The 27,310-nt window shown below is 44.6% G+C and overlaps 1 protein-coding gene across 4 annotated transcripts in view; it reads right to left on the bottom strand.

Annotated features, from left to right (window-relative positions):
- The window catches only part of SPATA13 (spermatogenesis associated 13), a 328,520-nt gene that overhangs the window by 79,248 nt on the left and 221,962 nt on the right, over nt 1–27,310 (bottom strand). For 2 of the 4 annotated variants that reach the window (XM_057299639.2, XM_063595919.1), the window contains one exon: nt 2,719–4,482. The exons of 1 other annotated variant lie outside the window; for it this stretch is intronic. In XM_057299639.2, coding sequence (XP_057155622.2) covers nt 2,719–4,482 — 1,764 coding nt within the window. Of the gene's footprint in view, nt 1–2,718; nt 4,483–15,955; nt 16,037–27,310 lie in introns of all 4 variants that reach the window. One more of the 4 variants, XM_034936461.3, reaches the window with a different exon arrangement.

Raw genomic sequence — 27,310 nt, 5'->3', positions numbered from 1 at the left:
ATAAAATATTTCAATGATTTTTAAAAAAATAATTCTGTTAAGCAGAAAATAAAATCCAATCTTTAACATAAAAAAACCCTCCAGACATATACAAATCCTTTTTTAGGGAGGGGAGGTTACAAACTACGAGTGGCGCAGGTAGGGTGTTTAGTGGAAGGAGTGTTACCCTTCATCCTTCATCTCACCCAGGAATTAGTGAAGTTTGGTCAGTTGTACAAACAGGAGCCAGCAGAACTGGAACTCCTTCCTAAGTCTGGTAACTACTCCTGTGTCCTTACAACTGCTCCACAGGCTCAAATATGCAAATGAGCAGACGGTTCTCAACAGTCAAGACCTCTCAAACTGGTGAGCTCTCCACGGGAACCTCAGGTAACAGACAATATGCAGTCTCACTTCTCTGGCTGCCCAGGGGACCTTGAGACTAATCTCAATCTGAAAGTACTCTGCAATAGTCCTACTTTCTAGGTCTTTCTACAAAGGTTCTACTAACCAGGTCTGTCTGTATAGCAAAGGTCAAGATGGACAGTGCAGAGGCTGTCCTGGCTTCTGAGTTTGCAAACTTGCTGTGCAATCATTCATCTGTAGGTGCTAAGACAAAACTGAGGGCCTCCCCAGGGATGGGTGGGAAGGAGCATTTGCTAGGGGATTATTCTCTATGGCAAGCACCATCTATACCTGCAAATCAATCTAGAAATGTATGTGAAGAATAATCTGCAATATATACACATGAATGCGTTTCCCCATCTTCCAGCTATGTAAGATAATATTACTCAGTGCTTTATAAAGTGAAAATTATAAAGATGTTTGATAGAATATGAAAAAAACTGCTGTTGTAACCTTGACAGCTATTAGCTTAGTCAATTAATGAGGAGCTTATGATCTACTCTAAAATAAGTACAATAACCCATCATAAAAATCTCTTTAAACAAGCATCATTCAAAGGCCGACAGGTACCAAACTGCATGTTCCTAATTCATTCCTAGGAAATTAAACAGACTTAGTGATGGTGGTGGGAGGTGGACAGGTACCTAGGTGGGAAGGGGCGGGTCCCCAGTGAAACCCCACCTTCAAGCCAAGGACAGCCTGAAGCCTCAGGGCACAGATGCCAATTTCGTGTGAAGTCAGCGACCTGGAGTGAGAACTTCCTTGATGCCTTTCAACCAATCAAATGGTGCTTTTTCCAGGCCTGCCCATGGACCAATCAGCATGCACTTCCTCCATTCTGAGCCTGTAAAAACCCCCAGACTCAGCCACTCATTGGGAGTACCTGCCTGCAGAGAGGAGCAACTCATTCCAGGTCTCCTATGTGCTGAGAGTTGTTCAGTCACCCAATAAAGCTCTTCTCAGCCTTGCTCACCCTCCATTTGTCCACGTAACTTCATTTTTCCTGGATGTGGAACCTGCCCAATGGTGGGAGCGAAAGGAGCTGTAACACTTTCCTGGATGGCTCGCCCAGCTGCAGGTGGGAGTTAAAGGGGCTGCAACAAATTCCTGGCCAGCTCACCGAGCTACAGACAGTGACATGCTCCTGGACTGCAGGCGTGAAGAGTGGCAACCCTTCTGGGGGCCCAAACCTTGGGATTCCCTCAACTAAAGCTGTAACACTATAACCCTCCCACTTTCCACCAGCACCAGGAAGCTGCAACATGCAACAGGAAGCAGTGGTGGGGCTAGACCAGCCCAAGAGCTGCATACTGGAGTGGGGCAGTGGGACTGAAGGAGATATAACACAAATGGGGTGAAACATGCTCCCAGAAACACGCCCGCCTGCTTGCTGTAATGCAGGTGATGAGAAGAAGAGAGCTGTGGCCCTTCTGGGAGCCCAGATGAGAACCAGGCTGTGACAGGCCGTAACACACTCTTTGGGGCTCTGCGATTCCTGGTATCTCTGAGCTTTCACTCGTCACCACGTTCCCCTCGTCCACACGCTGGTGCCTGGAGCGGAAGCCAGCTACAGTACATCTGGTCCAGCCGCAGCCTTGCATGGAGCCAGCACCTGTGCCGGCACCTGGGGCTGCCTGCCCTGCTGCAACAGCTGATATGCCTGGCTGTGTGCAGAGGCTGGACTCCATGCTCACTCACTCACACACCCCTCGCTGCTCCATCCCTGGTTTGCCCTTGGCAGGCATGGGATCTGGGCTGGCAGTGCAAGCCGAATGCAGCCTGCTGGGCAGAATGGGTGGAACGAGGCTAGTGGGCACGAGCAAAACTCAAGCAGAGGCACTGCCAGCCCACAGAGGTTTCCAGCTGGTCAAGTGACACCCACAGGTGCTGTGACATTAGGACAGGTCTCTTAACAGAAAGAATTTCACTTATATGTACTTTGTGGGAAAGGTTACAGAAACAGCTTAAAATACGAAGAAGAAAGATATGAGTCAGAGCTGCATGGAGCAGAAGACAGTTTGTTTACAACTTATTTTTTTCCCCCAGAATCTAGTACCTGGTACATGTTCAATAAACATCTTTTGAATGAAAGGTGTGGCAAATGTCATCTCAATGAATCTCGTACATTGTCAATTTATTTCAAAGGAGATAGAGATTACTTCTGAACTTGGTAAACAGCAACCTGACAACTCCCATTCCCACTAATACTGTAAGGGCAACAAGGTCAGCAGAGGGCCACTGACCTTGACAGGTTAGGGACCAAGGGCAACACCTGTGCAAGCTCCCTTCCCGCAGGAGGGTCGCCCACATGAGGGACCTCGCCGCTGCCCTTACCTCCTCCTTCTCCTTTTCTTCTGGACCGGCTGCCACACCAATGTTCATCAGAAGGTCCTTGCTGCCCTCATCACCATGTGTGGCTTCCAGGGGATCCTGCAAGGACACAGGCCCTGGCTCTCTCTGAGCAGGCTCTTCTGCCCTTCCTTCACTTTCCTCTGAATTCGCAGACAGGGCACTGTGATTGCTGTGACAGCTGGCACTTCCTGCCCCGGGGCTCTGGGGGCTCTGAGGGCTCTGGGGCTTGGGTGTGGTGGGCCTTAGAGGGGTGGGAGGCTGCTCAGGGTCAAATGTCAACTGGCTGCCAGCGTTTGGGTCACAGGAGTCTTTGCTCAACACATCCTGGACAATCGGGCTTGGCAAAGAGCTGCAAGTGCAGGAACTGTCGCTTTCCACCGCCCAGGAACTTTTGGCTTCAAGAGGAAATACGGCAGTGTCAGCGTCTAGGTGGGGCCCCTTAGAGGTGGCTGAGCCGAAACCGGGGGCCACGGTGCAGGTTGCAGTGGTCCCATGCATGACCGCCCCGCCCCGCCTGCTGTCCTGCTCAGTGCTCCTGGAGACGCGGCGGGAGTAGTCGTCATGCAGCCGGCTGTGTGCCTGGAGTCTCAGGCTGGCCTCTCCAGGGGATGGGGCCCCACTCCTAGGACTCTCCCTCCTCCAGGCGGCCTCAGTCACATTGCTCACAAGTTTGAAGACTCTGTCAAAGTCCTTGGCCCTTATCGGGCTCCTCCAGCGTTTGGTCCTTCCTGACCCAAGCTTTTGGGAGTCAGCGGAGGAACTGCTCAGGGTCCTCTGTGGTACCTGTGCGTCATGGGCCGTCCTGAGGTCTGCAAGATTGGAGGCGGACTTCCGCTTAAAGGAGCTCTTCTTCAGAAAGGCAAGATTGTCCGTGCTCTTGCTCCTCCTGTAGCCCATGCTGTTGTTTTCAGGGTCCCTCACGAGAATCTCACACATGGCGGGCACCTGGCCAGTGGCTATCGTGGGTGTCGCATGGTTCTGGGGCGCATCCAGCAGGCAGATGCGGCCCAGGCCGTAGGCTCTGCGGAGGCTGCGGGAGCGGTGTGTGCTCCGCTGGAAGGCATCGTCCGTGTCCTCGAGGTCGGAGCCGTCCAATGTGCCCCACTCTGCTGGCCTGAGGGCACCACATGCTGGTCCCGGTGCTAAGGGGGAGCCCCTGCTTGCCTGGGCTCCTGGGACAGCGCCATTTGGGATGGACTTTCCCAGGCCATGCTCCGAAGCCTCTCCCTTTGAACAGGCATTTGACCCCTCTCGGCTCTGAATTCCTTTCAGGACTGAGGACTTCAGTTTCTTAAAGGATCCCATTTTCCGGAAGGAGGCGAGGGTGTTCCATGTGGAGGAGTTCCCCACCAGGACCATGGAGTGGGGCCGCTCGGGGTGGGCACCCGTCCTCTTCCGACTGGTGGAAAAGAGGCGCACAAGCTTGGCTGGGCTGAGTTTGGCTTCCTGGGTGTCCGTGTCGCCACCAGGGCTGCAGCCACAGACTCCATTTCCACACGCAAGGGAGGTCACCATCTTGGCGTCTTTCAGGTCCGAGCCTGCACAGGGGGCTGCGGGGCCTGGCCCGAGGCTGTTTGGGGCAGTGGTCATGTTCTCCAGGCAGGGTGCCCAGGGCCGCACGGCAGCCTGGGTCATGGCCATGGGCACTGCCGAGTCCGCAGACCGCAGCTCCAGGCCTTCATCTCCAGGAATGCCATCCTGGCACTCACACCTGCCTTGCACATCGGGCTCCTGGGTGGCCACGGCCTGCAGTGAAAGACAAAGCAGGCGGTTTAGCCATTTCCCACGCAGTAGCCCCTCTGCTCACAGAAGAAGAGGCACGCGCCAGCACTAGGGCTGGTCAGATGAAAGCTACTTCAAACTCAATTAAAATTGTACATTTCCCCTCCATTCACTTCGTAAGTTGAAGGAAAGATGCAAATATACATCCCTGGACAGAGAAGGGTAATTATGGGCTGTGCCATGGACATGAAGGTAAACTCCTGAACTCACTGGAACCTGTGTAGGTGAGACTAGGAAAAAAACCGCTGGAATGAAAATATCTAGGTATCATTCAACACTATCTTTTCTTCTTATTTGAAATGGAAAAAAAATAATAATTAGGAAATACCAAAAGAAAACCTCACAACGATTTCAAAAGCATGACATTAAAATGGCAGCCTGTGTTGAATCCAACATACCGAATACTCAAACCAAGTGCTGGCACACGCAGGAATAAGCATGACGAGCAGAGATGGAGCCCCACATGCTGGCAGCTGCCTCCTGTCCAGGAGGGCTGAGACGCCCAAACACTAACTGAGAGCCTCACAGGGCCACCCAGACACAGGTGGGAAGGACTCGGCAAGGACATGCCAGGGCAGCCTCTGAGAAGGAAACACATTGGTGGGGGTCTTTTTCCAACTGGCCATACAGCAGAGAGAAGTGAGGATGCTGCTGAAGTATATTAGAAATTCAGGGTTGGGTGCAGTGGCTCACGCCTGTAATCCTAACACTTTGGGAGTCCGAGGCACGTGGATCACCTGAGGTCAGACGTTCGAGACCAGCCTGGCCAACATCGTGAAACCTCAACTCTACTAAAAATTCAAAAATTTGCCAGGCGTGGTGATGTGCACCTATAATCTTAGCTACTCGGGAGGCTGAAGCAGGAGAATCGCGTGAACCTGGGAGACAGAAGTTGCAGTGAGCCAAGATTGCGCCACTGCACTCCAAACTGGGCAACAGAGTGAGTGAGACTCCGTCTCAAAAAAAAAAAAAAAAAAAATTCAGAGGTAAGAATTCAAATTAAACAAATTCGGCGTCTTTTTCCTCTTCCCACGTGCCCTGACAACCACACGCTCCTGCACCCATGCCCACCCCACACATCCACTTCCACACCTTCCCCCAATACCTGTATCCATATCTTTACTGCACACACCTGTGTCCATACTTTCCCACACACCTGTGTCCATCCCTTCCCCACACACCTGTATCCATCCCTTCCCCTCAGACCTTGTCCATGCTTTCCCCATCATGCACATCTGTGTCCAAACCCTTCAACCCCACACCTGGGTCCATGGCCCTCCCCTGAAAAATGAAAATCCTGCTCCCCCTTGACCTTACCCATCAGGCCAAGACCTGCTTAGCCTTCAAGTGATAGCTTACATGTCTCAGCCCCCCGTTCTCAATAAATAGTTACTGGATGAATGAATGATAGATTATGATAATAACCATAAAAGACTACCAACTTTTAAGTACTTACTATATGTCAGGCCTCTGCACTAAGGTCTTGGAAAACATAACGTCACTGAGTACACATAGAAACCTAAGAGGTCGCAGAATGACTTGCATTTTTCAGACAACCAGATGGATACTCAGGCAGGTTAGGTCATTTGCCTGGGAGTCCTGCAGCTGTCCCCACAAAGCCCACACTCTTCTCCACTGCAGTAAACTAATGAACAGAGCAGCACAATGGGCATCTGTACCCCAGGCATCTGACTCCAATTCCTGGGCCTCACGACCCTGACTGTAAATAAATCCCAAAAATCTTTAGACATCAGTCAAGGCCATTACCTCCAAGGCCACAGAGGCCAAAGGCAAGAGAGGAACAAGAGGAGGACATTTTTTAAAGATCTTGAGATCAGATCCCAATTTAGCGTATCCCTATCAAGTGCAGAATCTGACCCCACGCAAACAGAAACATCTCTCTTCTGCTCCTACGCCCCATGTTCTTGATGGGTTCCATTTTTATTTGCCCCTACGTCATTTCCAGTGAGAAGGGATTCCCACGGACAGCCATAGGTAAAGGGTCAAAGGGTTGATTCCACCCGGGACAAGGGAGGCTACGATGACTTAGACCATCAGCCAATTCCATTCATCAGAAGACTGATGGGCTACCACACGCCCTCTGCAGTTTAATGTTCTAATGGAGGAATTAGGGGGCCAGAGGAGCTGTGGGTTACATTTGAATGAGCCACATAAGCAGAGGCTTGAATCATCTCTGCGATGAGATTGGATATGAAGCCTGTAACCAGTTGCAAAGTAAGTTCAACATTTGATATCACCTATCCACCTTCATGTGCTCTAGAAGGGATAGGGAATTTCATTGTTTCAGCATCTCAGAATCATGAAATGAATGAGATTGTTTAATCAAAAGGTCAAGTCCAGTTCACAGGCACTGACATTAGTAGTAATGGTCTTCTTATGACTCGCACTGAATACAGAAGAGAAGGCATGATTTCTGCCTTATAATTCAGGGGATTAGACAGCTTCCTGACACCACCAGAGGGCACTATAAGACCTTTTATAACCAAGGAGGAAACAAGGGCCCAAGACATGGCAATCGGCCTAAACTTGGTGCTGTCATATGGCTCTTGAGTCAGTCATTTCAGTGATCTGTACTTCAGTGCTGTCTACAGAGGAAGAGGTACCAACATTTATGCATATGCCCACTTCATGAGCATCTACTGGGTACAAGCGTCTGTGCGGGTCCCATGAGGAATTCAAGGCAGTGATAAGGTAATCGCTCATTCTAGATAAGAAACTGGCAAGAGCAAAGCAACAGTCAACGACACACAGTACAACTGGGAGACAGTACATTTGGGGAACCAGGTGTCTGACTGACCCAGGAATGAGGGGTATCTCAGGATATGGGACTTTCAGGGTTGAAACCAGCAAAGTTCCTTGCAAATGGGGTAACTGATCACTCTACAGTAAGTAAAACAGTATCATTGGAAGGAAAGCTCAGTGCGATAAATTAGTAAAATTAAGGTGAAAGTGGGTTTAGAAAAGCCTACACATCCTTAATCTAATACCTCATCATTCTTTGAGACGAACTGCAGGTGTCTCCTTCCCCAGGAATTCCTTCCTGAGCCCCCTGGAATGAATGAAATCCCTTACTCTGTGCTTCCACAAGCCTTCAGGCATCTCATCAAATTGTTTTTACCAAAATGGATTACAATGATAGCTTTATATGGCTGCCTTCAAACAAGACTGTGCACTCTCTGAGGGTAAGAATGGTGTGCTTTGCACACTTAGATTTAACTTCGATGTGAAGTCGTATCAGTTATCCTGCCTTGTCTAATCCGTACCAAGGTAAGAAGTTGTTGCAACCCACTATGTTTTTATAGAGTGAAGAAGTTGAAATTTTCTAACACTCAGAACTTAATTTGTAGGATTCAGATTTCATAAAACACATGCAAAAAATTGGGGTTTCTAATTGGGACAATATGCTTTTTAAACGACCAGTGACTTAGTATTTTGTTCATGAGCTGAACAACGTGATTGTTGTGTGCTGCTAAGAATGAAACTGAAAATTATGGAAAAAAAGCCTTTTCCTGGAATTTCTGAGTAACATACCAAGTTGCATTATTTAGAACTAATACTTTGACCTCTATTAACTAACCAAGGGTTGCAATTCAATTAGTGGTTTTGTAGCAAGTCTTATAAATTGTGGGAACTCTGCCAGAGATAGGAACAGAACAGAACTAAGAAAGAATTTCAGATAGGAATATTGTGAAATCCACTGTCTACAAGCTGGATTCTAGGGTGTATGAACTTTAGAATGAAACTTTTTTTTTTTTTGGTGATAATGAGAATTTGCACCAAAAACAAACAAACAAAAAAAATGAAACAAACAAACAAAAAAGCTTCTGACCAGTAATTTTTAAATAAAAACTTAAATTTGAAATTCAGGAATATAGAACAGATTAAATGTACAAACAAGCAGGAAGGTTTTTGTAATATACTCATCATGTACATCAGGAGTGTCTAACCTTCTGGCTTTCCTGGGTCACATTGAAAGAACTGTCTTGGGCCACACATAAAACACACTAACACAATTGCTGATGAGCTAAAAAAAAAAAAAAAAAAAAAAAAAAATCGCAAAAAAAAAAATAACCCTCATAATGTTTTACCAAAGTTTACGAATTTGTGTTGGGCCACATTCAAAGCTTCCCTGGGCCACATGCAGCCTGCGGCCCACTGGTTAGAGAAGCTTGATTTACATGACAACAAAGTGACACTGAAAGAAAACATATTGAAATCCAAAATGCTGAAGGAGTGAGTGCAGACCCTTAAATCACAGTTGCACAGAATGTTGCCCTAGGGAACATGTGACCCCTATTCATGCCAGTGAGGATGCTAGGGCCCAGTGAGGCTGAGTAGCTTACTACCATTGCTGTAGTGACAGCCTAGCAGGGTGGAAATCAGAGGGTCCACCCCAGCACTGCTACCTCCTGGCCAGAACCTGGGGGTCATGCTAGACCCTCTTTCTTCCCTGCAGATTGCACCAGGTCTAAGCGACTCTACTGCATGCCCACCAGCCCTTTGTCGGCATGGTGGCTGGTGCCTCATTCCCAGCCTGCATTACCTTCCACCTGGATGACCATGGTCTGGCTCACTGCCCACCCATCCTTCACTCTGCTGCCAGAGTCCATTCCACACTGCAGATGGGTGTGTCACTGAACCAGGGTCACTGGCTGCCTGTGGACTTTGAGGAGATGTTGAATGTCCTGTGCCTAATACAGGACGCCTTTCCCTCCAGCAGGGCTGAGCTATTTGTCATGATCCTCACACCACCATGCCTTTGTGAGTTTTGTCTGCTCTCAGGCTCTTTCTCCAGCCATTGTTATCTCTCTGTTTTGGGAACCACAATTCCCAGATTCCTGACAAATGGCTTCTGTCCAGGTTTGGCAGTGGGCAGTGGTGGTGGGAGGTGCTTGAGGGTTGGGGGAAGGGAGTTGCCACAGTATTTTGTGGGCACGTGCAGCAGCTGTGGTGTCTCTGTGGCTCCAGCCCTGCTGGGAAGCTCCTCCCTCCCAGGTCCGAGGTCCTGTGGGCAGCACCAACTCCCAGCTCAAGCAACACGCCCTCTTGTTTACCACTCCAGCCCAGGGGCTGGTAGCAACTTCCTGCTATTGCACTGTCTTCTGTTTCTCAGCTGTATAAAAATAACCCCTGTATTAGATTCTCTGTTTGAAATACCTAGAAACAGTTCTCTAATGTTTCCCACACTGCCCGGTCATTCTGCTTTCCTTGTCTGCCTTCTCCACTAACCTCTCTGAGGAGCATGAAAAGTTCTCTACAGGCAGAAGCCTTGTCTTATTTCACTGTGTTCTCAGCATGTGTCTGTTGAATGACTGGCTGAAGGGGCTGCTGGCTTTGCACATCTCAGGTCTGATACCCCAACATCTGGGCCAGATGGTTCTTTGTTGTGGGAGCAGACCTGTGTTCTGTAGGATGTCTAGCAGCAACTGTGGCCACTGATGCTATTAGGAAGAAGAATTGTAATAAAAAGAGAGAGAGTGCTGAAAACCATGAATGTGCTACCAATTAGTTTCAGAATAGTTTTTCTGAAATTACTGGAAAAAAGTTTTAAGAGACTCAATCTTGCTATGTTGCCCAGGGTGGCCTCAAATTCTTAGACTCAAGTGATCCTCTCACCTCATCCTCCAAGTAGCTGGGATAACAGGTACATACCATGGCCAGTTAAAACCACTGAAATTTATCATTTCCTTTTTTTTGTTTTTGTTTTTGTTTGTTTGTTTTGTTTTGAGACAGAGTCTTGCTCTGTCATCCAGGCTGGAGTACAGTGGCACAATTTCAGCACACTGCAACCTCGCCTCCCACACTCAAGTGATCCTCCCACCTCAGCCTCCCAAGTAGCTGAGATTGCAGGCACATGCCACTATGCCCCACTAATTTTTGTATTTTTAGTAGAGACAGGGTTTCACCATGTTGGCCAGGTTGGTCTCAAACTCCTGACCTCAAATCGTCCTCCCACCTTGGCCTCCCACAGTATTGGGATTACAGGCATGAGCCACCACGCCCAGCCATAATTTACAACATTCACAAAGAGAACGCATCCAAGGTCCTAATTTCAGAGATGAAGTTATTCCCCAGGCCTAATGCCAGACACTGTCCTTCCTCTTCCTAGCCCCAATATACACACCTTAGTAAAAGAAAGAAGCCCCCTTACCCTTGGATCTGGTACCTTCAGGGTGTCTCTGTGTAAGGAGTAGGTAAGATGCTTCAAAAGAGCATCTGTAGCTCTGGCGTCACTTAAGTATTCAGTCACTGAAGTTCAATGTTTGTGAATTGAAAGTATATGGACAAATGCAACTAGAATAAGCGTATCTTTTGGAAAGGTGTCAATTTCATACAAGCGTGTGATTGTCTTGGCTTGCCCTATGGGGGTTACTGGGCTAAACCACATTCCTGTGGGTGAGAATGGTGTTTCCCCAATAGGGATTCATATTTGCTTTGTCAATCCTCTGGGGTGATGGGGTGCAGAAAACAAGGATTTGCAAAGGCAGGTCTTAGACCACAAAGGAAAATCTTCCTTCTGTGTCTAAAGTTGCAGGTCAGGCTGGTGTAGTGAGAGATTAAGGGCAGGTAGGTCTGAGCCTGTGCGAAAGATGCTGGCATCCTCCATAATGCCCCTGCCTGCCTGCGTCCCCAACCTCTGCACAGTGACAGCCTCTGAGCTCCTCTTCCTCCAATCTCACAGCAACCTTGGAAGGCTCCAGGGGAGCTGTTGCCAGTCACAGCCCTCAGCCCTGAAGACTGCCCTGCGTCTTGACTTCCTACAGCCATGCCCTGTCCACCACCTTTCTGGTGGTAAACAAGATTGCAGCAGTAACAATGAAGTTCCCGGTTAGGACTACCTCATGCCTGCAACCCATGCCAAAACTGATGTCACCACAAGACTGCACCTCCCCCACATTTACCATTCAGGGCAATGAAAATTTTCCAGATGGATGGCCCTAATCCTGAAGGCACTGTGACGGTCACTGGAGCAAAAACAATGTCTCTGCTGGGCAGAGGCAGACTGGCCCAAATCTGGAGCTGTGTTCACTGAGTTCACAGGCTAAGACACCCAACAGTGCAGTCAGCACAGAACACCCCTAAAGGGAATGATGTAGCTTTTATATCCACAGCTTAATTAGACATACTTAATAACTGTGTGTAACAGTATATATGTGTGTTGCATTTTATTTTTGCTGCATTTATTTTAGTGTTCAATTTTTTTGTTTTTGCATAAAATGTGTTTCCAGGCAGAGCCCCAATTTATAGCTTTGCATTCTGAGGAAATGAGATTAATTTTCAACTCAGCTTCCACCCAGCAGCCTATCAGGTCCTCAGGTAGGGGATGTCCCCACAGACCATTCTGCCACCGCTGAGGACAGAGGCCCAGAAGAGGCCCTTTCCCTGTGCTGTGCAATCAAGTGTCTCATCCTCTCAAATTAGTTTTACACATTAAAGCAGTCGCTGAAATGCCTTCTGCTTCTAATTTAAACTGTCTTCTAATTGAACTGACATTTGCATATTGTTTTCTTGCAAGCCCTCCCTGCCTCTTGGCACACATCTCCTCATTTAGGACATGCACGACCATCACGTGACATGATGCCACCAATGAACCAAGCCAGAGGTGACCAGCTACTCCTCCTGAACAGGGGTCCCTGGAGCACACACCCCATCTCTCAGAGGCGATCTGTGAGACTTTGTTAGAGGTGGAGGTTCTCATTGCCAGCGCGACCTCAGGGAGACACTGTGCTCGAACATAACCAACACACAGAATTCAGGAATACTCTGGTGTAATATCCCAGGGACATGGCTCCTTTGACACAGAGCTTAATAATGTTTTAAATATGTCAGATGCTCAGTGGGGACTGAAATGAAAGCAAGTACTATATTCTGACTTTTGTGAGAAGTTCAAAACCAGCTGAGTTTAGTTGCTAGGAAAACTAAAGAATCACTAATACTTAAATATGTTGAATCTCAAAAAGGAAAGTGGAGATGCAAGATGAGACAAGGTTATGTTACCCTTTACAGGGCAGAAGCAAATGGGAAGTGAGAGTCCCCATGCAACTAAGGAGGGAAACAGATGTGCTGCTGACAACACAGATGCAGAGAACCCAGTGATGACTGGACAACACCAGGGAGCATCCCTCTCAGCAAGACCGAGGGACAGGTGAAGGGGAGGAAGGGCAGCAGCTGAGGCTAAGAATTTGGGGTCAGGGTTCTTTGCTTTGAATTGCTTTGTTATGTGACCTGTGCTAGTCACACAACATCGCTGAATTCAGCTTTCTCCATGGGATCCTAAAATTTCTTTTAGAGCAGTTTCTTTTACTTTTAGAGAAGCACATGCATTGTAAAGAGAATATTCTCATCAAAATATTAATTATTCTCATGGCGTGACACCTTTCTTGGTAACATGTAAAGTTGATAGTTATAGGTCATTGCTAATAGGGAATGGTATTCTGGGTCAAAATTTCCAGATCCAAAGACGTGAAGCAATCTGTTGAAAAGTCAATGGATTTAAGTTTATTGTACATGCATCTGGCCTAGGTAAAAGTGTCTATGGAGGTGCAGAAGATGTACCACATATGCAGGTGGCTGCTTTGGGGTTGATCTGCTTTGTGATTCACAGATGGAAGCACTGCCTACTCCCTGCAGTCATCCTGCTGGCTCAAAGGTCAAGGCCAGATAGAAGTGATGTGCCACCAGACTCAGTCAGAGATTGGCAAAGATCACCTGAATGCGGATCTGGAGAAGGTGATCGCTTTTCCCAAAGGATGCCTCTGAAACCAAACATATATAAAATGCCATTATTTCATTTCAAAATTAGCTGTATCTTTTCTCCATGAGTACAGATCACACATGCCTTCAGACTCCTTCAACCCTGACTCAGATAATAAATACCAGAATGTAAAATGTTCTGTAAACTGTTGAACAAGTAGTATTCTAAATATCAATTTTTAAGTCACTTGTTCAGACTTGAAGACACATTTTTTCCTATAAGATTCTCGTATCATCTTCCCCTTTCCACTTAATTTATAATGTAAACAAATTATGTTAAAAATATTAATAGGATCGCTATATTAAAGTTGTTCATTAGTAATATACTAAAATAAATGAAGTCATACTTCTATGAAAAGATGAACTGGATCTTTGACTTAGAAGCTTGAATGGTAGCAGAATGAGAAAAAGAACAGGGAGAAGGGTGTTGTCCTCTTTCTAGGAGAAGAAAGACCCTGGCTGGGCGTGGTGGCTCACATCTCTAATTCCAGCACTTTGGGAGGCCGAGGCAGATGGATCATGAGGTTGGGAGTTTGAGAGCAGCCTGGCCAATATGGCGAAACCCTGTCTCTACTAAAAATATAAAAATTAGCTGGGCATGGTGGCCCACGCCTGTAGTCCCAGCTACTCGTGAGGCTGAGGCAAAAGAACTGCTTGAACCCAGGAGGTGGAGGTTACAGTGAGCCAAGATTATGCCACTGCACTCCAGCCTGGGTTTCAGAGCCAGACTCCATCTCAAAACAAAAACAAACAACAAAAGACCCTTTGCAGTGTTCCGAAGTGGGTGCTGTGTCTCTGGCATCCTGTGACTCTCCTCCCTATGATCATCCTCTCTGAGCTGCTCTCATCACCCTCTCACCCCCACAATGTTCCTTAATACAAGCAGTCACTTCAGCCTCCTGACCATCTTCCTCCAACTTCTCCATGCAGGAGTCTGTCCTTGGTGCTGTGGAGACGGGCCAACCCAAGCAGGGCAGCACACAGGTGTCATCACTGTAACTTCCTCTGCTGCGATGTGCTATTGCACCTAAGGTCAGACCCGCTCCAAGGTCAGCTCCTCTAAACCACCGGCCACATACCTATCCTCATGGTACATCTACCACATGGTGAGCTGGTTTTGTTTGACTGTTGTTTACTGTGGTTTCTCCCAATGGCAGCAACTTCAGGGGTCAATAACACAAGTGGCTCAGCAAGAGCCCTTACCTATGAAGTAAGCAAGATTCAGGAGGCTGAGCCTGCCTATCCACCAAACAAAGCCAGCCTTTCTTTTTTTCAATATCTGGCAAAGTGACTGCGCAGGCATGTGTTTCAGTGTGACCCACTTAACTGTGTTTAAACTTAATTTAAAAATCAATGCTGGCTTCACCCTTTCCCTCTCCTCTCCTCCCCACAAAACCTGTCAAAGTCTGCTGGTTCATTTCTTTTCCAATTAGAATGTCAGAACTTTAACGATATGGAATCAACTCTCTAAGTCCCAATAGTTCTTCTTAGGCCAAGTATCCTGATGCAACAGAGTCAGGTGGTTTGGCAATAACCAATGCCTCAGTTGCCCCTGGGGTGGTTACATAAGCACTTCAGGGCCACATCAAGCAAGGAACGCAGGCAAAGCTACCTAAGACTGTCATCATCTGAGTGAACATAGCTTAGAAAGGAACACTGATGTCCTCCATTTAAATGAGGTACCTGTGGTTTGTTTCCCTCGACCTTTTTTTTTTTTTTTTTTTAAACAGGGTCTCACTCTGTCACCCAGGTTGGAGTGCAGCCTGGTGCAGGCTGGAGTGGCCCAATCACAGCTCCCCGCAGCCCTGAACTCCTGGCCTCAAGCAATCCTCCCTCCTTGGCCTCCCAAAGTACTGGGACTACAGGCAAGAGCCACCGCACCTGGCCTCCTTCATCTCTGAACAAGAAAGAACTTCCTATGAGACTTGATTCATTCATTCATTCATTAAATATTTCCTTGGTCCCTCGGGTCTGAGTGGAACTGGGGTAGACACACTAGTAGGGGAACGGCGAACAGCTGATGAGGTTCAGCCATCAGAGAGCTCCAGCCACGTGGGGAGCACTGGTGTTGTTATGAAGCCTGAAGCGGCCTCCTTCAGCCGACACATGGATGCTCTAATGCCAGAGAAAGGAGGGATGTTGGGGTGCAGGGAGCTTAAGACAGAGACCCCAGCTGGAGGACGACAGGCAGGGACAGGGTGGGGGAGCCTAGGCCTTTGATTGGGGTTTACTCTAAAGGTCATGGGAGCCAGCAGCAGAAGTTCTGGCAGCAGAGGCCATCATCGTCAGTGCCATCGGATGAGATAATCCTGGCCGTGGGCTGGGGAGAGGTGATGGAGAGAGAGTCAACATGGCCTGCTGACCGGCTGGACAACATGGAGAGAGAGGAGAGACAGGTGATTCCCACCATCAGGCTGGGTCCAACAGAGATGCACCTTACTAAATAAATACGCAATACTTACTAAATAAATAAAAATCCCCAACAAAATCAAGGCTAAAAATCATAGGACTATCTCAACAGATACAGAAAAAGCCTTTGACAAAATTCAACAGTCTTTCATGATAAAAACTCTCAACAAATATGGCATACAGGAATGTTCTTCAACATAGTAAGACCATATATGACAAGTCCACAGCTAATATCATACCCAATAGTGCAAACCTGAAAGCTTTTCCTCTAGCATCAGAAATAAGATAAGGATGTCCACTCTCATCACTTCCATTCAACATAATCCTGGAAGTCCTAGAAAGAGCAAATGGGCAAGAGAAAGAAAGAAAGGCAACCGAATCAGAAAGGAAGAAGTTAAATAGTCTGTTTGAAAATGATGTTATCTAATATACAGAAAACCCTAAAGACTACCATAAAACTGTTAGAACTAATAAACAAATTCAGTAAAACTGCAGGATAAATATCAACATGGAAAAATCAGTTGAATTTATTTTCTTCAGTTGCATTTCTAGACACTAACAATGTACTATCTGAAAAGAAATCAAGAAAACAATCAAATTTGCAAAAGCATCGAAAAGAATAAAATACTTAGGAATAACTTTAATCAAGGAGGTGAAAGATCTGTACACTGAAACCTATAAAACATTGATGAAAGAAACTGAAGAAGACACAAATAAATGGAAAGATATCCTATAAACATGAATTAGGAGAATATCATTAAAATGTCCATACTACTGAAAGTGATCTACAGATTCAATGCCATGGCTATTGAAATTCTAATGAAATACAAAAAAAAAAAAAAACCCTAAAATTCATATAGAACCATAAAAGATTCCAGATGGACAAAGCAATCTTGAAAAAAAAGAATAAAGCTGGAGACATCACACTACCTGATTTCAAACTATATTACAAACTTATGGTAATCAAAACCACATATTACTGGTATAAAAACAGACACATAGACCAACAGAATAGAATATGAAGCCCAGAAATAAACCCATGCATACATGGTCAACTTAACTTCAACAAAGGCACCAAGAATGGGGAAAGGATAGTCTCTTAATAAATGGTACTGGGAAAACTGAATATCCACATGCAAAATAATAAAATTGGCCTCTTACTCCAAAAATCAACTCAGAATGAATTAAAGACTTAAACTTAAGACCTGGAACCATAAAAACCGTAGAACAAAACATATGAGAAAAGCTCCTTGACACTGGTCTTGGCAATAAGTTCTTGGATATAACACTAAAAGCGTAGGCAACAAAAGCAAAAATAGACATGAGACTGTATCAAGCTAAAAGGCTTTTCATAGCAAAAGAAACAACAAAATAAGGTAACCCATGGAACAGGAGAAAACATGTGCAAGTCATATAACAAGTAAAGGACTAATACCCATAATATATGAGGATCTCAAACAACTCATTAGCAAAAACAAACAAAGGCCTCAATAAACAAATAACTCAATCACAAAATGTACAAAGGAACTGAACATTTTTTCAAAGAAGACACACAAATGGCCAAGAGATATATGAAAAAGGTGCTCAACATCAAAATTCTCAGGGAAATGCAAATCAAACTCACAGTGAGATACCACCTCACACCTGTTAGGATGATTATTATCAAAAAGACGAGAGGTAACAAGCGGTGGTAAGTATGTGCAAGAAAGGAGACCCTCACACACTACTGGCAGGATTGTAAATTAGTACAGCCACTGTGGAAAACAGCATGGAGGCGCCTCAGAAAACTAAATATAGAACTACCATATGATACAGCAATCCCAATACTGGGTATATATCCAAAAAAACGAAATCAACACCTCAAAAAGACGTCTACACCCCCTTGTTCATGGCAGCACTATTCACAGTAGCCAAGATACACAATTGACCTAAGTGTCCCTGAATGGATGAATGGATAAAGAAAATGTGGTGTATACACACACAACGGAGTACTATTCAGTCATGAAAAGGATGTCCTGTCATTTGCGGCAACACTGATAAAGCTGGAGGATATTATGCTGAGTGAAATGAGCCGGGCACAGAGAGACAAATACCACATGATCTCACTTAACACGCAGAACTGAAAGCAGAGACCAGAACAGTGCTGTCCTCTCACCTCCTCTGGTGGCCTCCTTTTATTTCATCAAATAACCTTGGCAAGAGCTGTCTTTTCATCTCTTAATTCCCTTACCCCATACTTTTAAGTGCAGCAATCTAGTTTCAACAAAAACGCTGACCTTTTAAAATTAAAAATGAAATGAAATTAAAGTCTTACACCTCTATCTATCTGAGACAACTAAAAGCCTAACTGAGGTTTAATAGAGAAACGGGGATAGCACCTTTAAAATATCTACTCTTGATACCACTGTGATCACATCTGTGTTCAAGTCGAATTCCTGAAATCGGCTTGTCCTGAGTACAGTTCTTGGGCACCTAAGCCAGAGGCTCATGATGTCTATCTCTGCACCTCCGTTAGAATGACCCCTGCATCAGTGCTGAGAGCTCATCAACAGTGGCAGGAACCAGGAAGCCACAGCTGACCCTGGCATGCTCCCCTGGAGATTAGAATCTTGTCCAGAAGACAACAAAAACATAGCAATCTCTATTTTCTAGGAACTTTGTGTTTTCCACCCAGTTTTGGTAAAATTCAGATTATAAAGGAAAACACCAATATCCGATCTTCAGTATAGGAGTGAATACAGTATTCACCTCTTGAGACTCTCACTTGACTTCAAATTAAACCAAGTGCAGTAATTTCTGAAGAAGCTGAGACTTTTCTGAACTTTCTCCTTGTTTCTCTCCACACTTAGCAATATCCCTTTCCAGCCAGCTGATTAAAACTACTTAATAAATGGAACTGTCAGGGATTTCTTTTGGCCTATGGGCTCCCTAAAAGTCTTAATGAGAAACCAGGGTGCATGAACTGAGAATGTCTGGGAACCCTCTGGACAAGAAGGTGACACCTATCTGCAAGTAAAGATCAATCTGGAAAGTCCCCACCCCCACCAGTCTTCTTGATCTGCATGACTAACCGATCCACTGGAGAAAAGCCAATGTGAGCTGTCATCCACGTGGGAAGGGAAAATCACTCTTGGAGAACTCAGACTCCACCTATATTCACTCACTGGAGTGCTAGGAGCACTGGGGATTATGAATTACACTGTTTCACTTCAATATTCCTCAGGCACAATCTATATTCTGTATTTTATTCCACAGTGGTGCAATTTGGAATTGGAACCGCTTTGCATCTAATTAACAGGAATATGGAACACAGGTTATTATCAGCCCTTTTGGCAACAAAGCCCTCAATTACAGGGAATTCCTGGAAGAAAGCTGATCACTCCCCAGTTCCGTCACTATTCTGGGAGGCCACCAGGTCCTTGATTCTGAACACATTCAATAACTCTGAGCCTCACCTGACACTAATTACCTTCCTCCAGCCTGCTGACAGAAGAATTTCAGCCTCAGATTTGTTGAGCCCATTTTGACAAGAACAAGGCTCGTCCCTTCCCTGCCGAAAGCTCTTTCAGCGGCTCCCATCAGGCAGTGCGGCTCCAACTTCCCTAAATTACTCCTAATTACACATGAGGTGGAGGAGGAGAGAGAATGTCTATACGCCAGATATTCTCAACACAACTACCCTCTATTATCATACCCATTTCACAGATGCAAGAATCTGAGGTTAGGTCCTAAGATCACACCATGGAGAGTGACAGGGCCACCACCTACACCAGGTAGTCTGGCCACAGCATCTGTGTTCCTAATCCACTGCGACTGCCTCCCTGATGGCTCAGGATAGCCAGTCTGCATCTTGGGTGATGCGCAGAGGTAGCAGGTTACTGAACGCTGAACATTTCTTTACAGTTGCATAGTTTATCTTTACAAGTCACACAAATACTGCATTCTTTTCCTAAGATTTGTCTTGATAAAAAACAACACTTGCCACTTCACATCTATTTAGAAGCCTGTTACCTTAAAAAAACAGAAAATAACAAGTGCTGGTAGGGATGTGGAGAAACTGGAACCCGGGTGTACTGTTGGCGGAAATGTGAAATAGTGCAGCCACTGTGGAAAACAGTATGGTGGTTCCCCAAAAACTCAAACACAGAACTATTATATGCTCTAGCAATTCCACTTCTGGAGATATACCCAAAAGAACTGAAACTGGGGACTGGAACAGATTTTATTTTCTTTCCGATTTTTATTTTAAGTTCAGGGGTACATGTGCGGGATGTGCAGATTTGTTACCTAGGTAAACGTATGCCATGGTGGTTTGCTGCACATATCATCCTGTCACCTAGGTATTAAGCCCAGCATCCATTAGATATTCTTTCTAATGCTCTCCCTCCTTGCATCCCCAACCCTCAGACAGACCCCACCGTGTGTTGTTCCCCACCATGTGTCCATGTGTTCTCATCATTCAGCTCCCACTTACAAGTGAGAACATGCTGTATTTGGTTTTCTGTTCCTGCATTAGTTTGCTGAGGATAATGGCTTCCAACTCCATCCATATAACTGCAAAGGACATGATCTTGTTCCTTTTATGGCTGCATAGTATTCCATGGTGTATACATACCACTTTTCTTTATCCAGTCTATTACTGATGAGCATTTAGGTTGGTTCCATATCTTTGCTATTGTGAATAGTGCTGCAAAGAACATATGCATGCATGTATCTTTTTTTTTTTTTTTTTTTTTTTTTGAGACAGAGTTTCGCTCTTGTTGCCCAGGCTGGAGTGCAATAGCACAATCTCGGCTTACTGCAACCTTTGCCCCCTGGGTTCAAGTGATTCTCCTGCCTCAGCCTCCTGAGTAGCTGGGATTACAGGCACATCCCAACACGTCTGGCTAATTTTTGTATTTTTAGTAGAGACAGGGTTTTACCATGTTAGCCAGGCTGGTCTTGAACTCCTGACCTCAGGTGATCCACCCACTTCGGCCTCCCAAAGTGCTAGGATTACAGGCATGAGCCACCGTGCCCGGCCCACATGTATCTTTATAATAGAATGATTTATATTCCTTTGGGTATATACCCAGTAATGGGATTGTTGGGTCAAGTGATATTTCTGGTTCTAGATCACTGAGGAATCACCACACTGTTTTCCACAAGGGCTGAACTAATTTATACTCCCACCAACAGTGTAAAAGCATTCCTTTTCCTTTACAACCTGGCCAGCATCTGTTGTTTTTTGACTTTTTGATAACAGTCATTCTGACTGGTGTGAGATGGTATCTCATTCTGGTTTTGATTTGCATTTCTCTAATGATCAGTGATATTGAGCTTTTTTTCATGTTTTGTGGCCACATGTGTCTTCTTTAGTGTCTGTTCATGTCCTTTTCCCACTTTTTAATGGTGTTGTTTTTTTCTTGTAAATTGGTTTAAGTTCCTTGTAGATGTTGGATGTTAGACCTTTGTCAGATGGATAGATTGCAAAAATTTTATCTCATTCTGTAGACTGTCTGTTCACTGTTGGTTTCTTTTGCTGTGCAGAGCTCTTTAGTGTAATTAGATCCCATTTGTCAATGTTTGCTTTTGTTGTGATTGCTTTTGGCATCTTCACCATGAAATCTTTGCTCGTTCCTATGCCCTGAATGGTATTGCCTAGATTTTCTTCTAGGGTTTTTAAGGTTTGGGGTTTTACATTTAAGCCTTTAATTTATCTTGAGTTGATTTTTGCATATGGTGTAAGGAAGCTTTCCAGTTTCAATTTTCTGCTAGCTTGTTCTCCGAACACCTTTATTAAATAGGGTATCCTTTCTCCATTGCTTGTTTTTGGTCAGGTTTGTCAAAGGTCAGATAGTTGTAGGTGTGTGGTCTTATTTCTGGGTTCTCTATTCTGTTCCATTTGTCTATTTGTCTGTTCTTGTACCAGTATCATGTCATTTTGGTTACTGTAGCCCTGTAGTATAGTTTGAAGTTGGGTAAAGTGATGCCTCCAGCTTTGTTCTTTTTGCTTAGAATTGTCTTCACTATTCAGGCTCTTTTTTTGGTCCACATGCATTTTAAAATAGTTTTTTTCTAATTCTGTGAAGAATGTTAATGGTAATTTAATCAGAATAGCATTGAATTGATAAATTGCTTTGAGCAGTATGGCCATTTTTATGATATTGATTCTTCCTATCCATAGCATGGAGTGTTTTTCCATTTGCATCTCTGATTTCTTTGAGCAGTGGTTTGTAATTCTCCTTGAAGAGGTCCTTCACTTCTCTTGTTAGCTGTATTCCTAGGTATTTTATTGTTTTGGTGGCAATTGTAAATGGAAATTCTTTCATGGCTTGGCTTTCTGCTTGCCCACTGTTGGTATACAGGAATGCTAGCAATTTTGCACATTGGTTTTGTATTCTGAGAATTTGCTGAAGTTGTTTATCAGCTGAAGGAGCTTTGGGGGCGAGACTTTGGGGTTTTCAGGATACAGAATCATGTCATCTGCAAACAGGGATAGTTTGACTTCCTCTCTTCCTATTTGGATGTCATTTATTTCTTTCTGTTGCCTGACTGCTTTGGCCAGAACTTCTAAAACTATGTTGAATAGGAATGGTGAGAGAGAGGCCATTCTTGTCTTGTGTCGGTTTTCAAGGGGAATCCTTCCGGCTTTTACCCATTAGGTATGATATTGGCTGTGGGTTTGTCATACATGGCTCTTATTATTTTGATGTATGCAGAACAGATATTTATACACTGATGTTCACAGCAGCATTACTCACAACAGCCAACAGGCAGAAACAACCCAAATGTTCACTGATTGATAAATGGATAAGGAAAATGTGGTATATACATATAATAGAATATTATTTAGCCTTAAAAAGAAAAGAAATTCTGACTCATGCTACAGCAGGGATGAACCTGGAGGACATTATGCTAACTGAAATATGACAGTCACAAAAGAGCAAATAGCATATGATTCCAATTATTTGAAGTACCTAGAGTAGTCAAATTTGTAGAGAAAGAAAGTAGAACAGTAATTTCCGGGGTCTGGGAGGAGGAGGAGAAATGGGGGCTGTTGCTTAATGAGTACGGACATTCAGTTTGGGAGATGGAACAGTTCTCGAGATGAATGGTAGTAATAGTTGCACAACCATATTAATATCATGAACTTAACACAACTGAATTTTATGCCTAAAAATGGTTAAAGTTGTCGTCAATGTTACGTTATACCTATTTTACTAAAATTTAAAAAAAAAGCTCTGTCTGCCAACCAAAACAATGCTTTTAACAATTTACCAGTTAAATTAAGCATTTCCAAAATATATTTGATTCAGGAAGATTCACAATTTTCCTATCGTTTTCTGAACACAGTGTTTCTTCAGATTTTTCATCTGCAAAATGAAAAATGTGGATAACAGTAACAGAGACTCTGGAGGACGGCAGTGAGAATTAAATGGTATTATTCCTGTAACTGTATCTAACACATAACAGGCATTCGGGTTAGCCTCTGGCTGTGAGTACATGCAATAAGAACCTGCCTATGAGCTTCAGTGCAGGAACTGTCTCTCTCAGGAAGCCACACTCCCCCTGTGGCTTCCTGACACTTACAATTACTATATTAAACCAAGCAGCTGTGCAGAAATTCATCTAACACACACCACATTACATTAAGTTACGTTTTTGCATGACTGAGGCACCCTCACTGGACCATAAACTCCTTAAAGACATGACCTTAATCATCCAGAGCCACAGCATATACACACAGTACAGTGTCTGGCACCTAATGGCAGCTCATTAAATATTTGTTGAAACATTCAGAGCTTCTTTGTAAACATTAGGTTTGGATGTCTGCAAAGTAAATTTAGCCTTCTGTGGGAGAGACTACAAAAATTCTTCTCATCAATTGTCTGTATTTAATAATATAAAAAAGTGTCTTTCCAGCTCTTTCTCCCAAATACCTACCAACAAAAAAGAGAAACGAGTTTGAGAATTGAAGAACCCATGAAATTTAAGCCCCAGAAATTACCCTATCCTGATTCTTGCCTGCAGGAATCCACCATTAAATGACTGCAAGGCACTGCATTGCTGTGTCCACCTAGACATAACAGAGAGAGCCTTACATGTCACATCCAATCCTCAACAGCAAAGTTTAAGGAAACAATGCAAACAGCCACAGAAGTGCTGTCCCCTTTCAGTCACAAAAACAGACTTTACAAAATGTAGCCAACGCTTTTGAGGCTTTCTTAGGGGCTCAGACACAGGAAGATCAAGTTTAGGAAAAAGCTATTTAAAAAGTTGAGTGCTATATTATCAGTATTTCTTCCCCTTCTTCCCCTTCCCCTAAATTACCGTCAGGGTAATTAGTGATTACCCTGACACTAATTTACATCCTCTACAGAATGGTTCTTTATACTTTTACAAAGAGGGCACTGGGGAAGAGACAACTTCAACTTCAGAAAGCTTGACAGTAAAAATCCCATCATTTCACATGGAGGGGAACAACATACACTGGGGCCTGTGGGGAGGGAGGGGATGGGGGAAGGAGAGCATCAGGAAGAATAGCTAATGGATGCTGGGCTTAATACCTAGGGATGGGATGATCTGCAGCCAACCACCATGGCACACGTTTACCTATGTAACAAACCTGCACATCCTACACATGTACCCAGGAACTTAAAATAAAACTTGAGGGGAAAAAAAAATCTCACCATAATTCCAGGAATTACATACTGTTTCCTAAGTTAGGGTTTTCCTGTTTGCTTGTCGACTTCTCCACTCCTAAATTGGGCAAGTAAGTGGAATGCTTCCCTATGATGCCATTTTTATTTCCCAAACTAAGCCGTGTTCATAATGTAATTCCAGGCTCCTGGGAGTGTTTCACTACCTTTGCTTAATGAAAATTTCTTATCTCAAATAATAAATGCAAAAACAGATGAAGAACAAAAGAAAAAAACTGTCTAATAAGACAGTTCTCACTTTCTTCCATCTGTATTTTGCAAGATTCCCTCCTCCCGCTCCCTTCAGGCTTTTTAATTCCATTTTTATCCCAAATCTACAAATACAAAAAAAAAAAAGTCACAGGAACATTCTAATATTGTACCTTAAAGTACAAGTGAAGCTAAAAAAAAAAAAAAAAAAAGGGATAGAAAGAAAGCAAACAGGTCTCTGAGGCCAACACTGGCATCCAACCTGGAGAAAGCGCCCAAGCACACACTCGTTCCAGGAGAGGCTCAGGAACGGGCCGTTCCCTGCAGAATCAACTGTCCTTTACGACTGTGGGCACCACATTTACCGCTGTTGGGCCACCTACTCGGTGTGGCTGTTTAGCTCTGCAAACAAAAGAGGGTTCTGGGGCTCAGAGGCAGGAAGATCAAGCTCTTCCATAGCCCAGGATTCTTAACGTCCTTTTGCACTTAAATCCTAGGATAAAAAGTAAACTCACAACACACAACGAGGTAATATATCCTTACCTATTATCTTTTAAAAGGCAAGGATAAACTTAGATGTATCAACGAATATAGGAGTCAAATATGTCAGAGTCACTTTTTATTTATTTATTTATTTATTTATTTATTTATTTATTTATTTAAACAGAGTCTCGCTCTGTCCCCCAGGCTGGAGTGCAGTGCGCAATCTCGGCTCACTGCAACCTCTGCCTTCCAGGTTCAAGCAATTCTCCCGCCTCAGCCTCCCGAGTAGCTGGGATTACAGGCACCTGCCACCATGCCCAGCTAATTTTTGTATTTTTAGTAGAGATGTAGTTTCACCATGTTGACCAGGCTGGTCTCAAACTCCTGACCTCGTGATTCACCTGCCTCAGCCTCCCAAAGTGCCGGGATTACAGGCGTGAGCCACCGCGCCCAGCCCAGAGTCACTTATTTTAACTGTATAAAAATAAATACTGCTGCAACATGGGTAAAGTTCAAAAATGCTGTGCAAAGTGAGGGAAGCCAGGTACAAAGGCTGCAAACTATATGATTCTATGGACATGCTGAGATGTCCAGAAAAGGCAAGTCCATAGGCACAGAAAGTAGATAGTGGTTGCCAGGGCTGGGGAAGGAAACTGGCAGTGACTAGAAATGGCCACGAAGTTATTTGGAGGATCATGAAAATGTTCTGAAGTTAGGTTGTAGTGGTTGTACAACTCTGTACATTTACTAAAAAATCATTGAATTGTAGAATTAATGTGAGTGGATTTTATGGCTTGTAAATTATATCTCCATTAAGCTGTTAAAATAAAAAACATATTAATCATAATTGCCTGGTGAATAGTCCAATAAACATTATGAGAGGATTTAGACGACAGGTCATATAATTCAAGGTAAAGCATGTATTTCAGTATTCAGGTGATGAATTTCAGTCAAAATAGCCACAATACAAATTGAGCCTCCCTAATTCAAAAAAATCCAAACCTAAACTGCTCCAAAATCTGAAGCCTTTTGGATGCCGCCATGATGTGCCACAGAAATGCTCATTGGAGCATTTCGGATTTCAGATTCTCAGATTACGGATGCTCAGGCAGTTAGTATAAGACGACTATTCCACAATCCGAAACAGTTCTGGTCCCAAGTGTTCTGGATAAGGAATGCTCAACCTGTATAATATTTCCTAAATCCACACCTCAGAAAACTCTGTAACACCCTGCACAACTTTTCTATCCTCATCATCAATAGGTCAGAAAAGGTCCTTTTCTCTCTTGATGATTTTTCTAACACCATCTTTTTCTTTTCAGGGACTTTAAAAGAAAGCTGATGATTTCTTACTATTCACCTGGGTGGATGTCAGCTTTTCTCCCTGGCAAAACCCTCAACTTTACAGGGGAGGAAAACCTTTTTCCTTGGACTCATTATTGATTGGAGCCACAGAGAGAGAGGCTTTGCAGCAAAACCATCAGGGGCTCCCTTAAAAAATAAGCTCTGGATATATCCTGGCTGTGATCCAAAGGGTACATCACACAGTCACAACCAGCGAGTTATGCACGCAGACTCCCCTGGGTCAGGATTCAGACTATAACTCCTGGCTCCCAGAGCTCCCGGGGCCCTGACAGATGATGTCTGGTGAGGGTTACTCCAAAAGTCTGATCTTTGTTGTTATTATCGTTCCAAGCTGGTTTTACCATGCAACAGGGACACAGACACATTTATATCTGTCTACTTTCTGGCCCTTCATTTCTTTCTGTCTTTTTTTTTTTCCTCTCTTTTTTTTTCTCTAAGAGACAGGGTCTCACTCTGTTTCCCAGGTTGAAATGCATGCAGTGGCATAATCACAGCTCACTGCAGGAACAACCTCCCAGGCTCAGGCAATCCTCCTGGCTCAGCCTCCCAAATAGCTGGGACTTCAGGCACGCCACCAAGCTTGGCAGGTCCTTCCTTTCTACCCCTACCTGCAATATTGGTGACAGGTTGAAGTTACTCCCATAAACTGAGTGATGGGTGTCCTGGATTCCATTACTAAACCCTGCTGAAAACCTTCCCACCTCCTCTCAGCCTGACTCAGTCCACAAGTGGCTCCTCTGCCCTAGCTGTACCTTTTTGCTGCTCCTGATTTCGTTTCATGCTGAAATAATCAATGCCCATCCTCATGCTCTCCCCCATTCATTTCTCTCACCTGATGCCTCTTTCCCTGGCCCAGCCACCCTCCTCCT

The sequence above is a fragment of the Pan paniscus genome, chromosome 14 (assembly GCF_029289425.2).
Source record: "Pan paniscus chromosome 14, NHGRI_mPanPan1-v2.0_pri, whole genome shotgun sequence".
Taxonomy (NCBI): domain Eukaryota; kingdom Metazoa; phylum Chordata; class Mammalia; order Primates; family Hominidae; genus Pan; species Pan paniscus.
The sequence above is the reverse complement of the archived record's forward strand: the minus strand, read 5'-3'. Positions and strand labels throughout refer to the sequence as shown.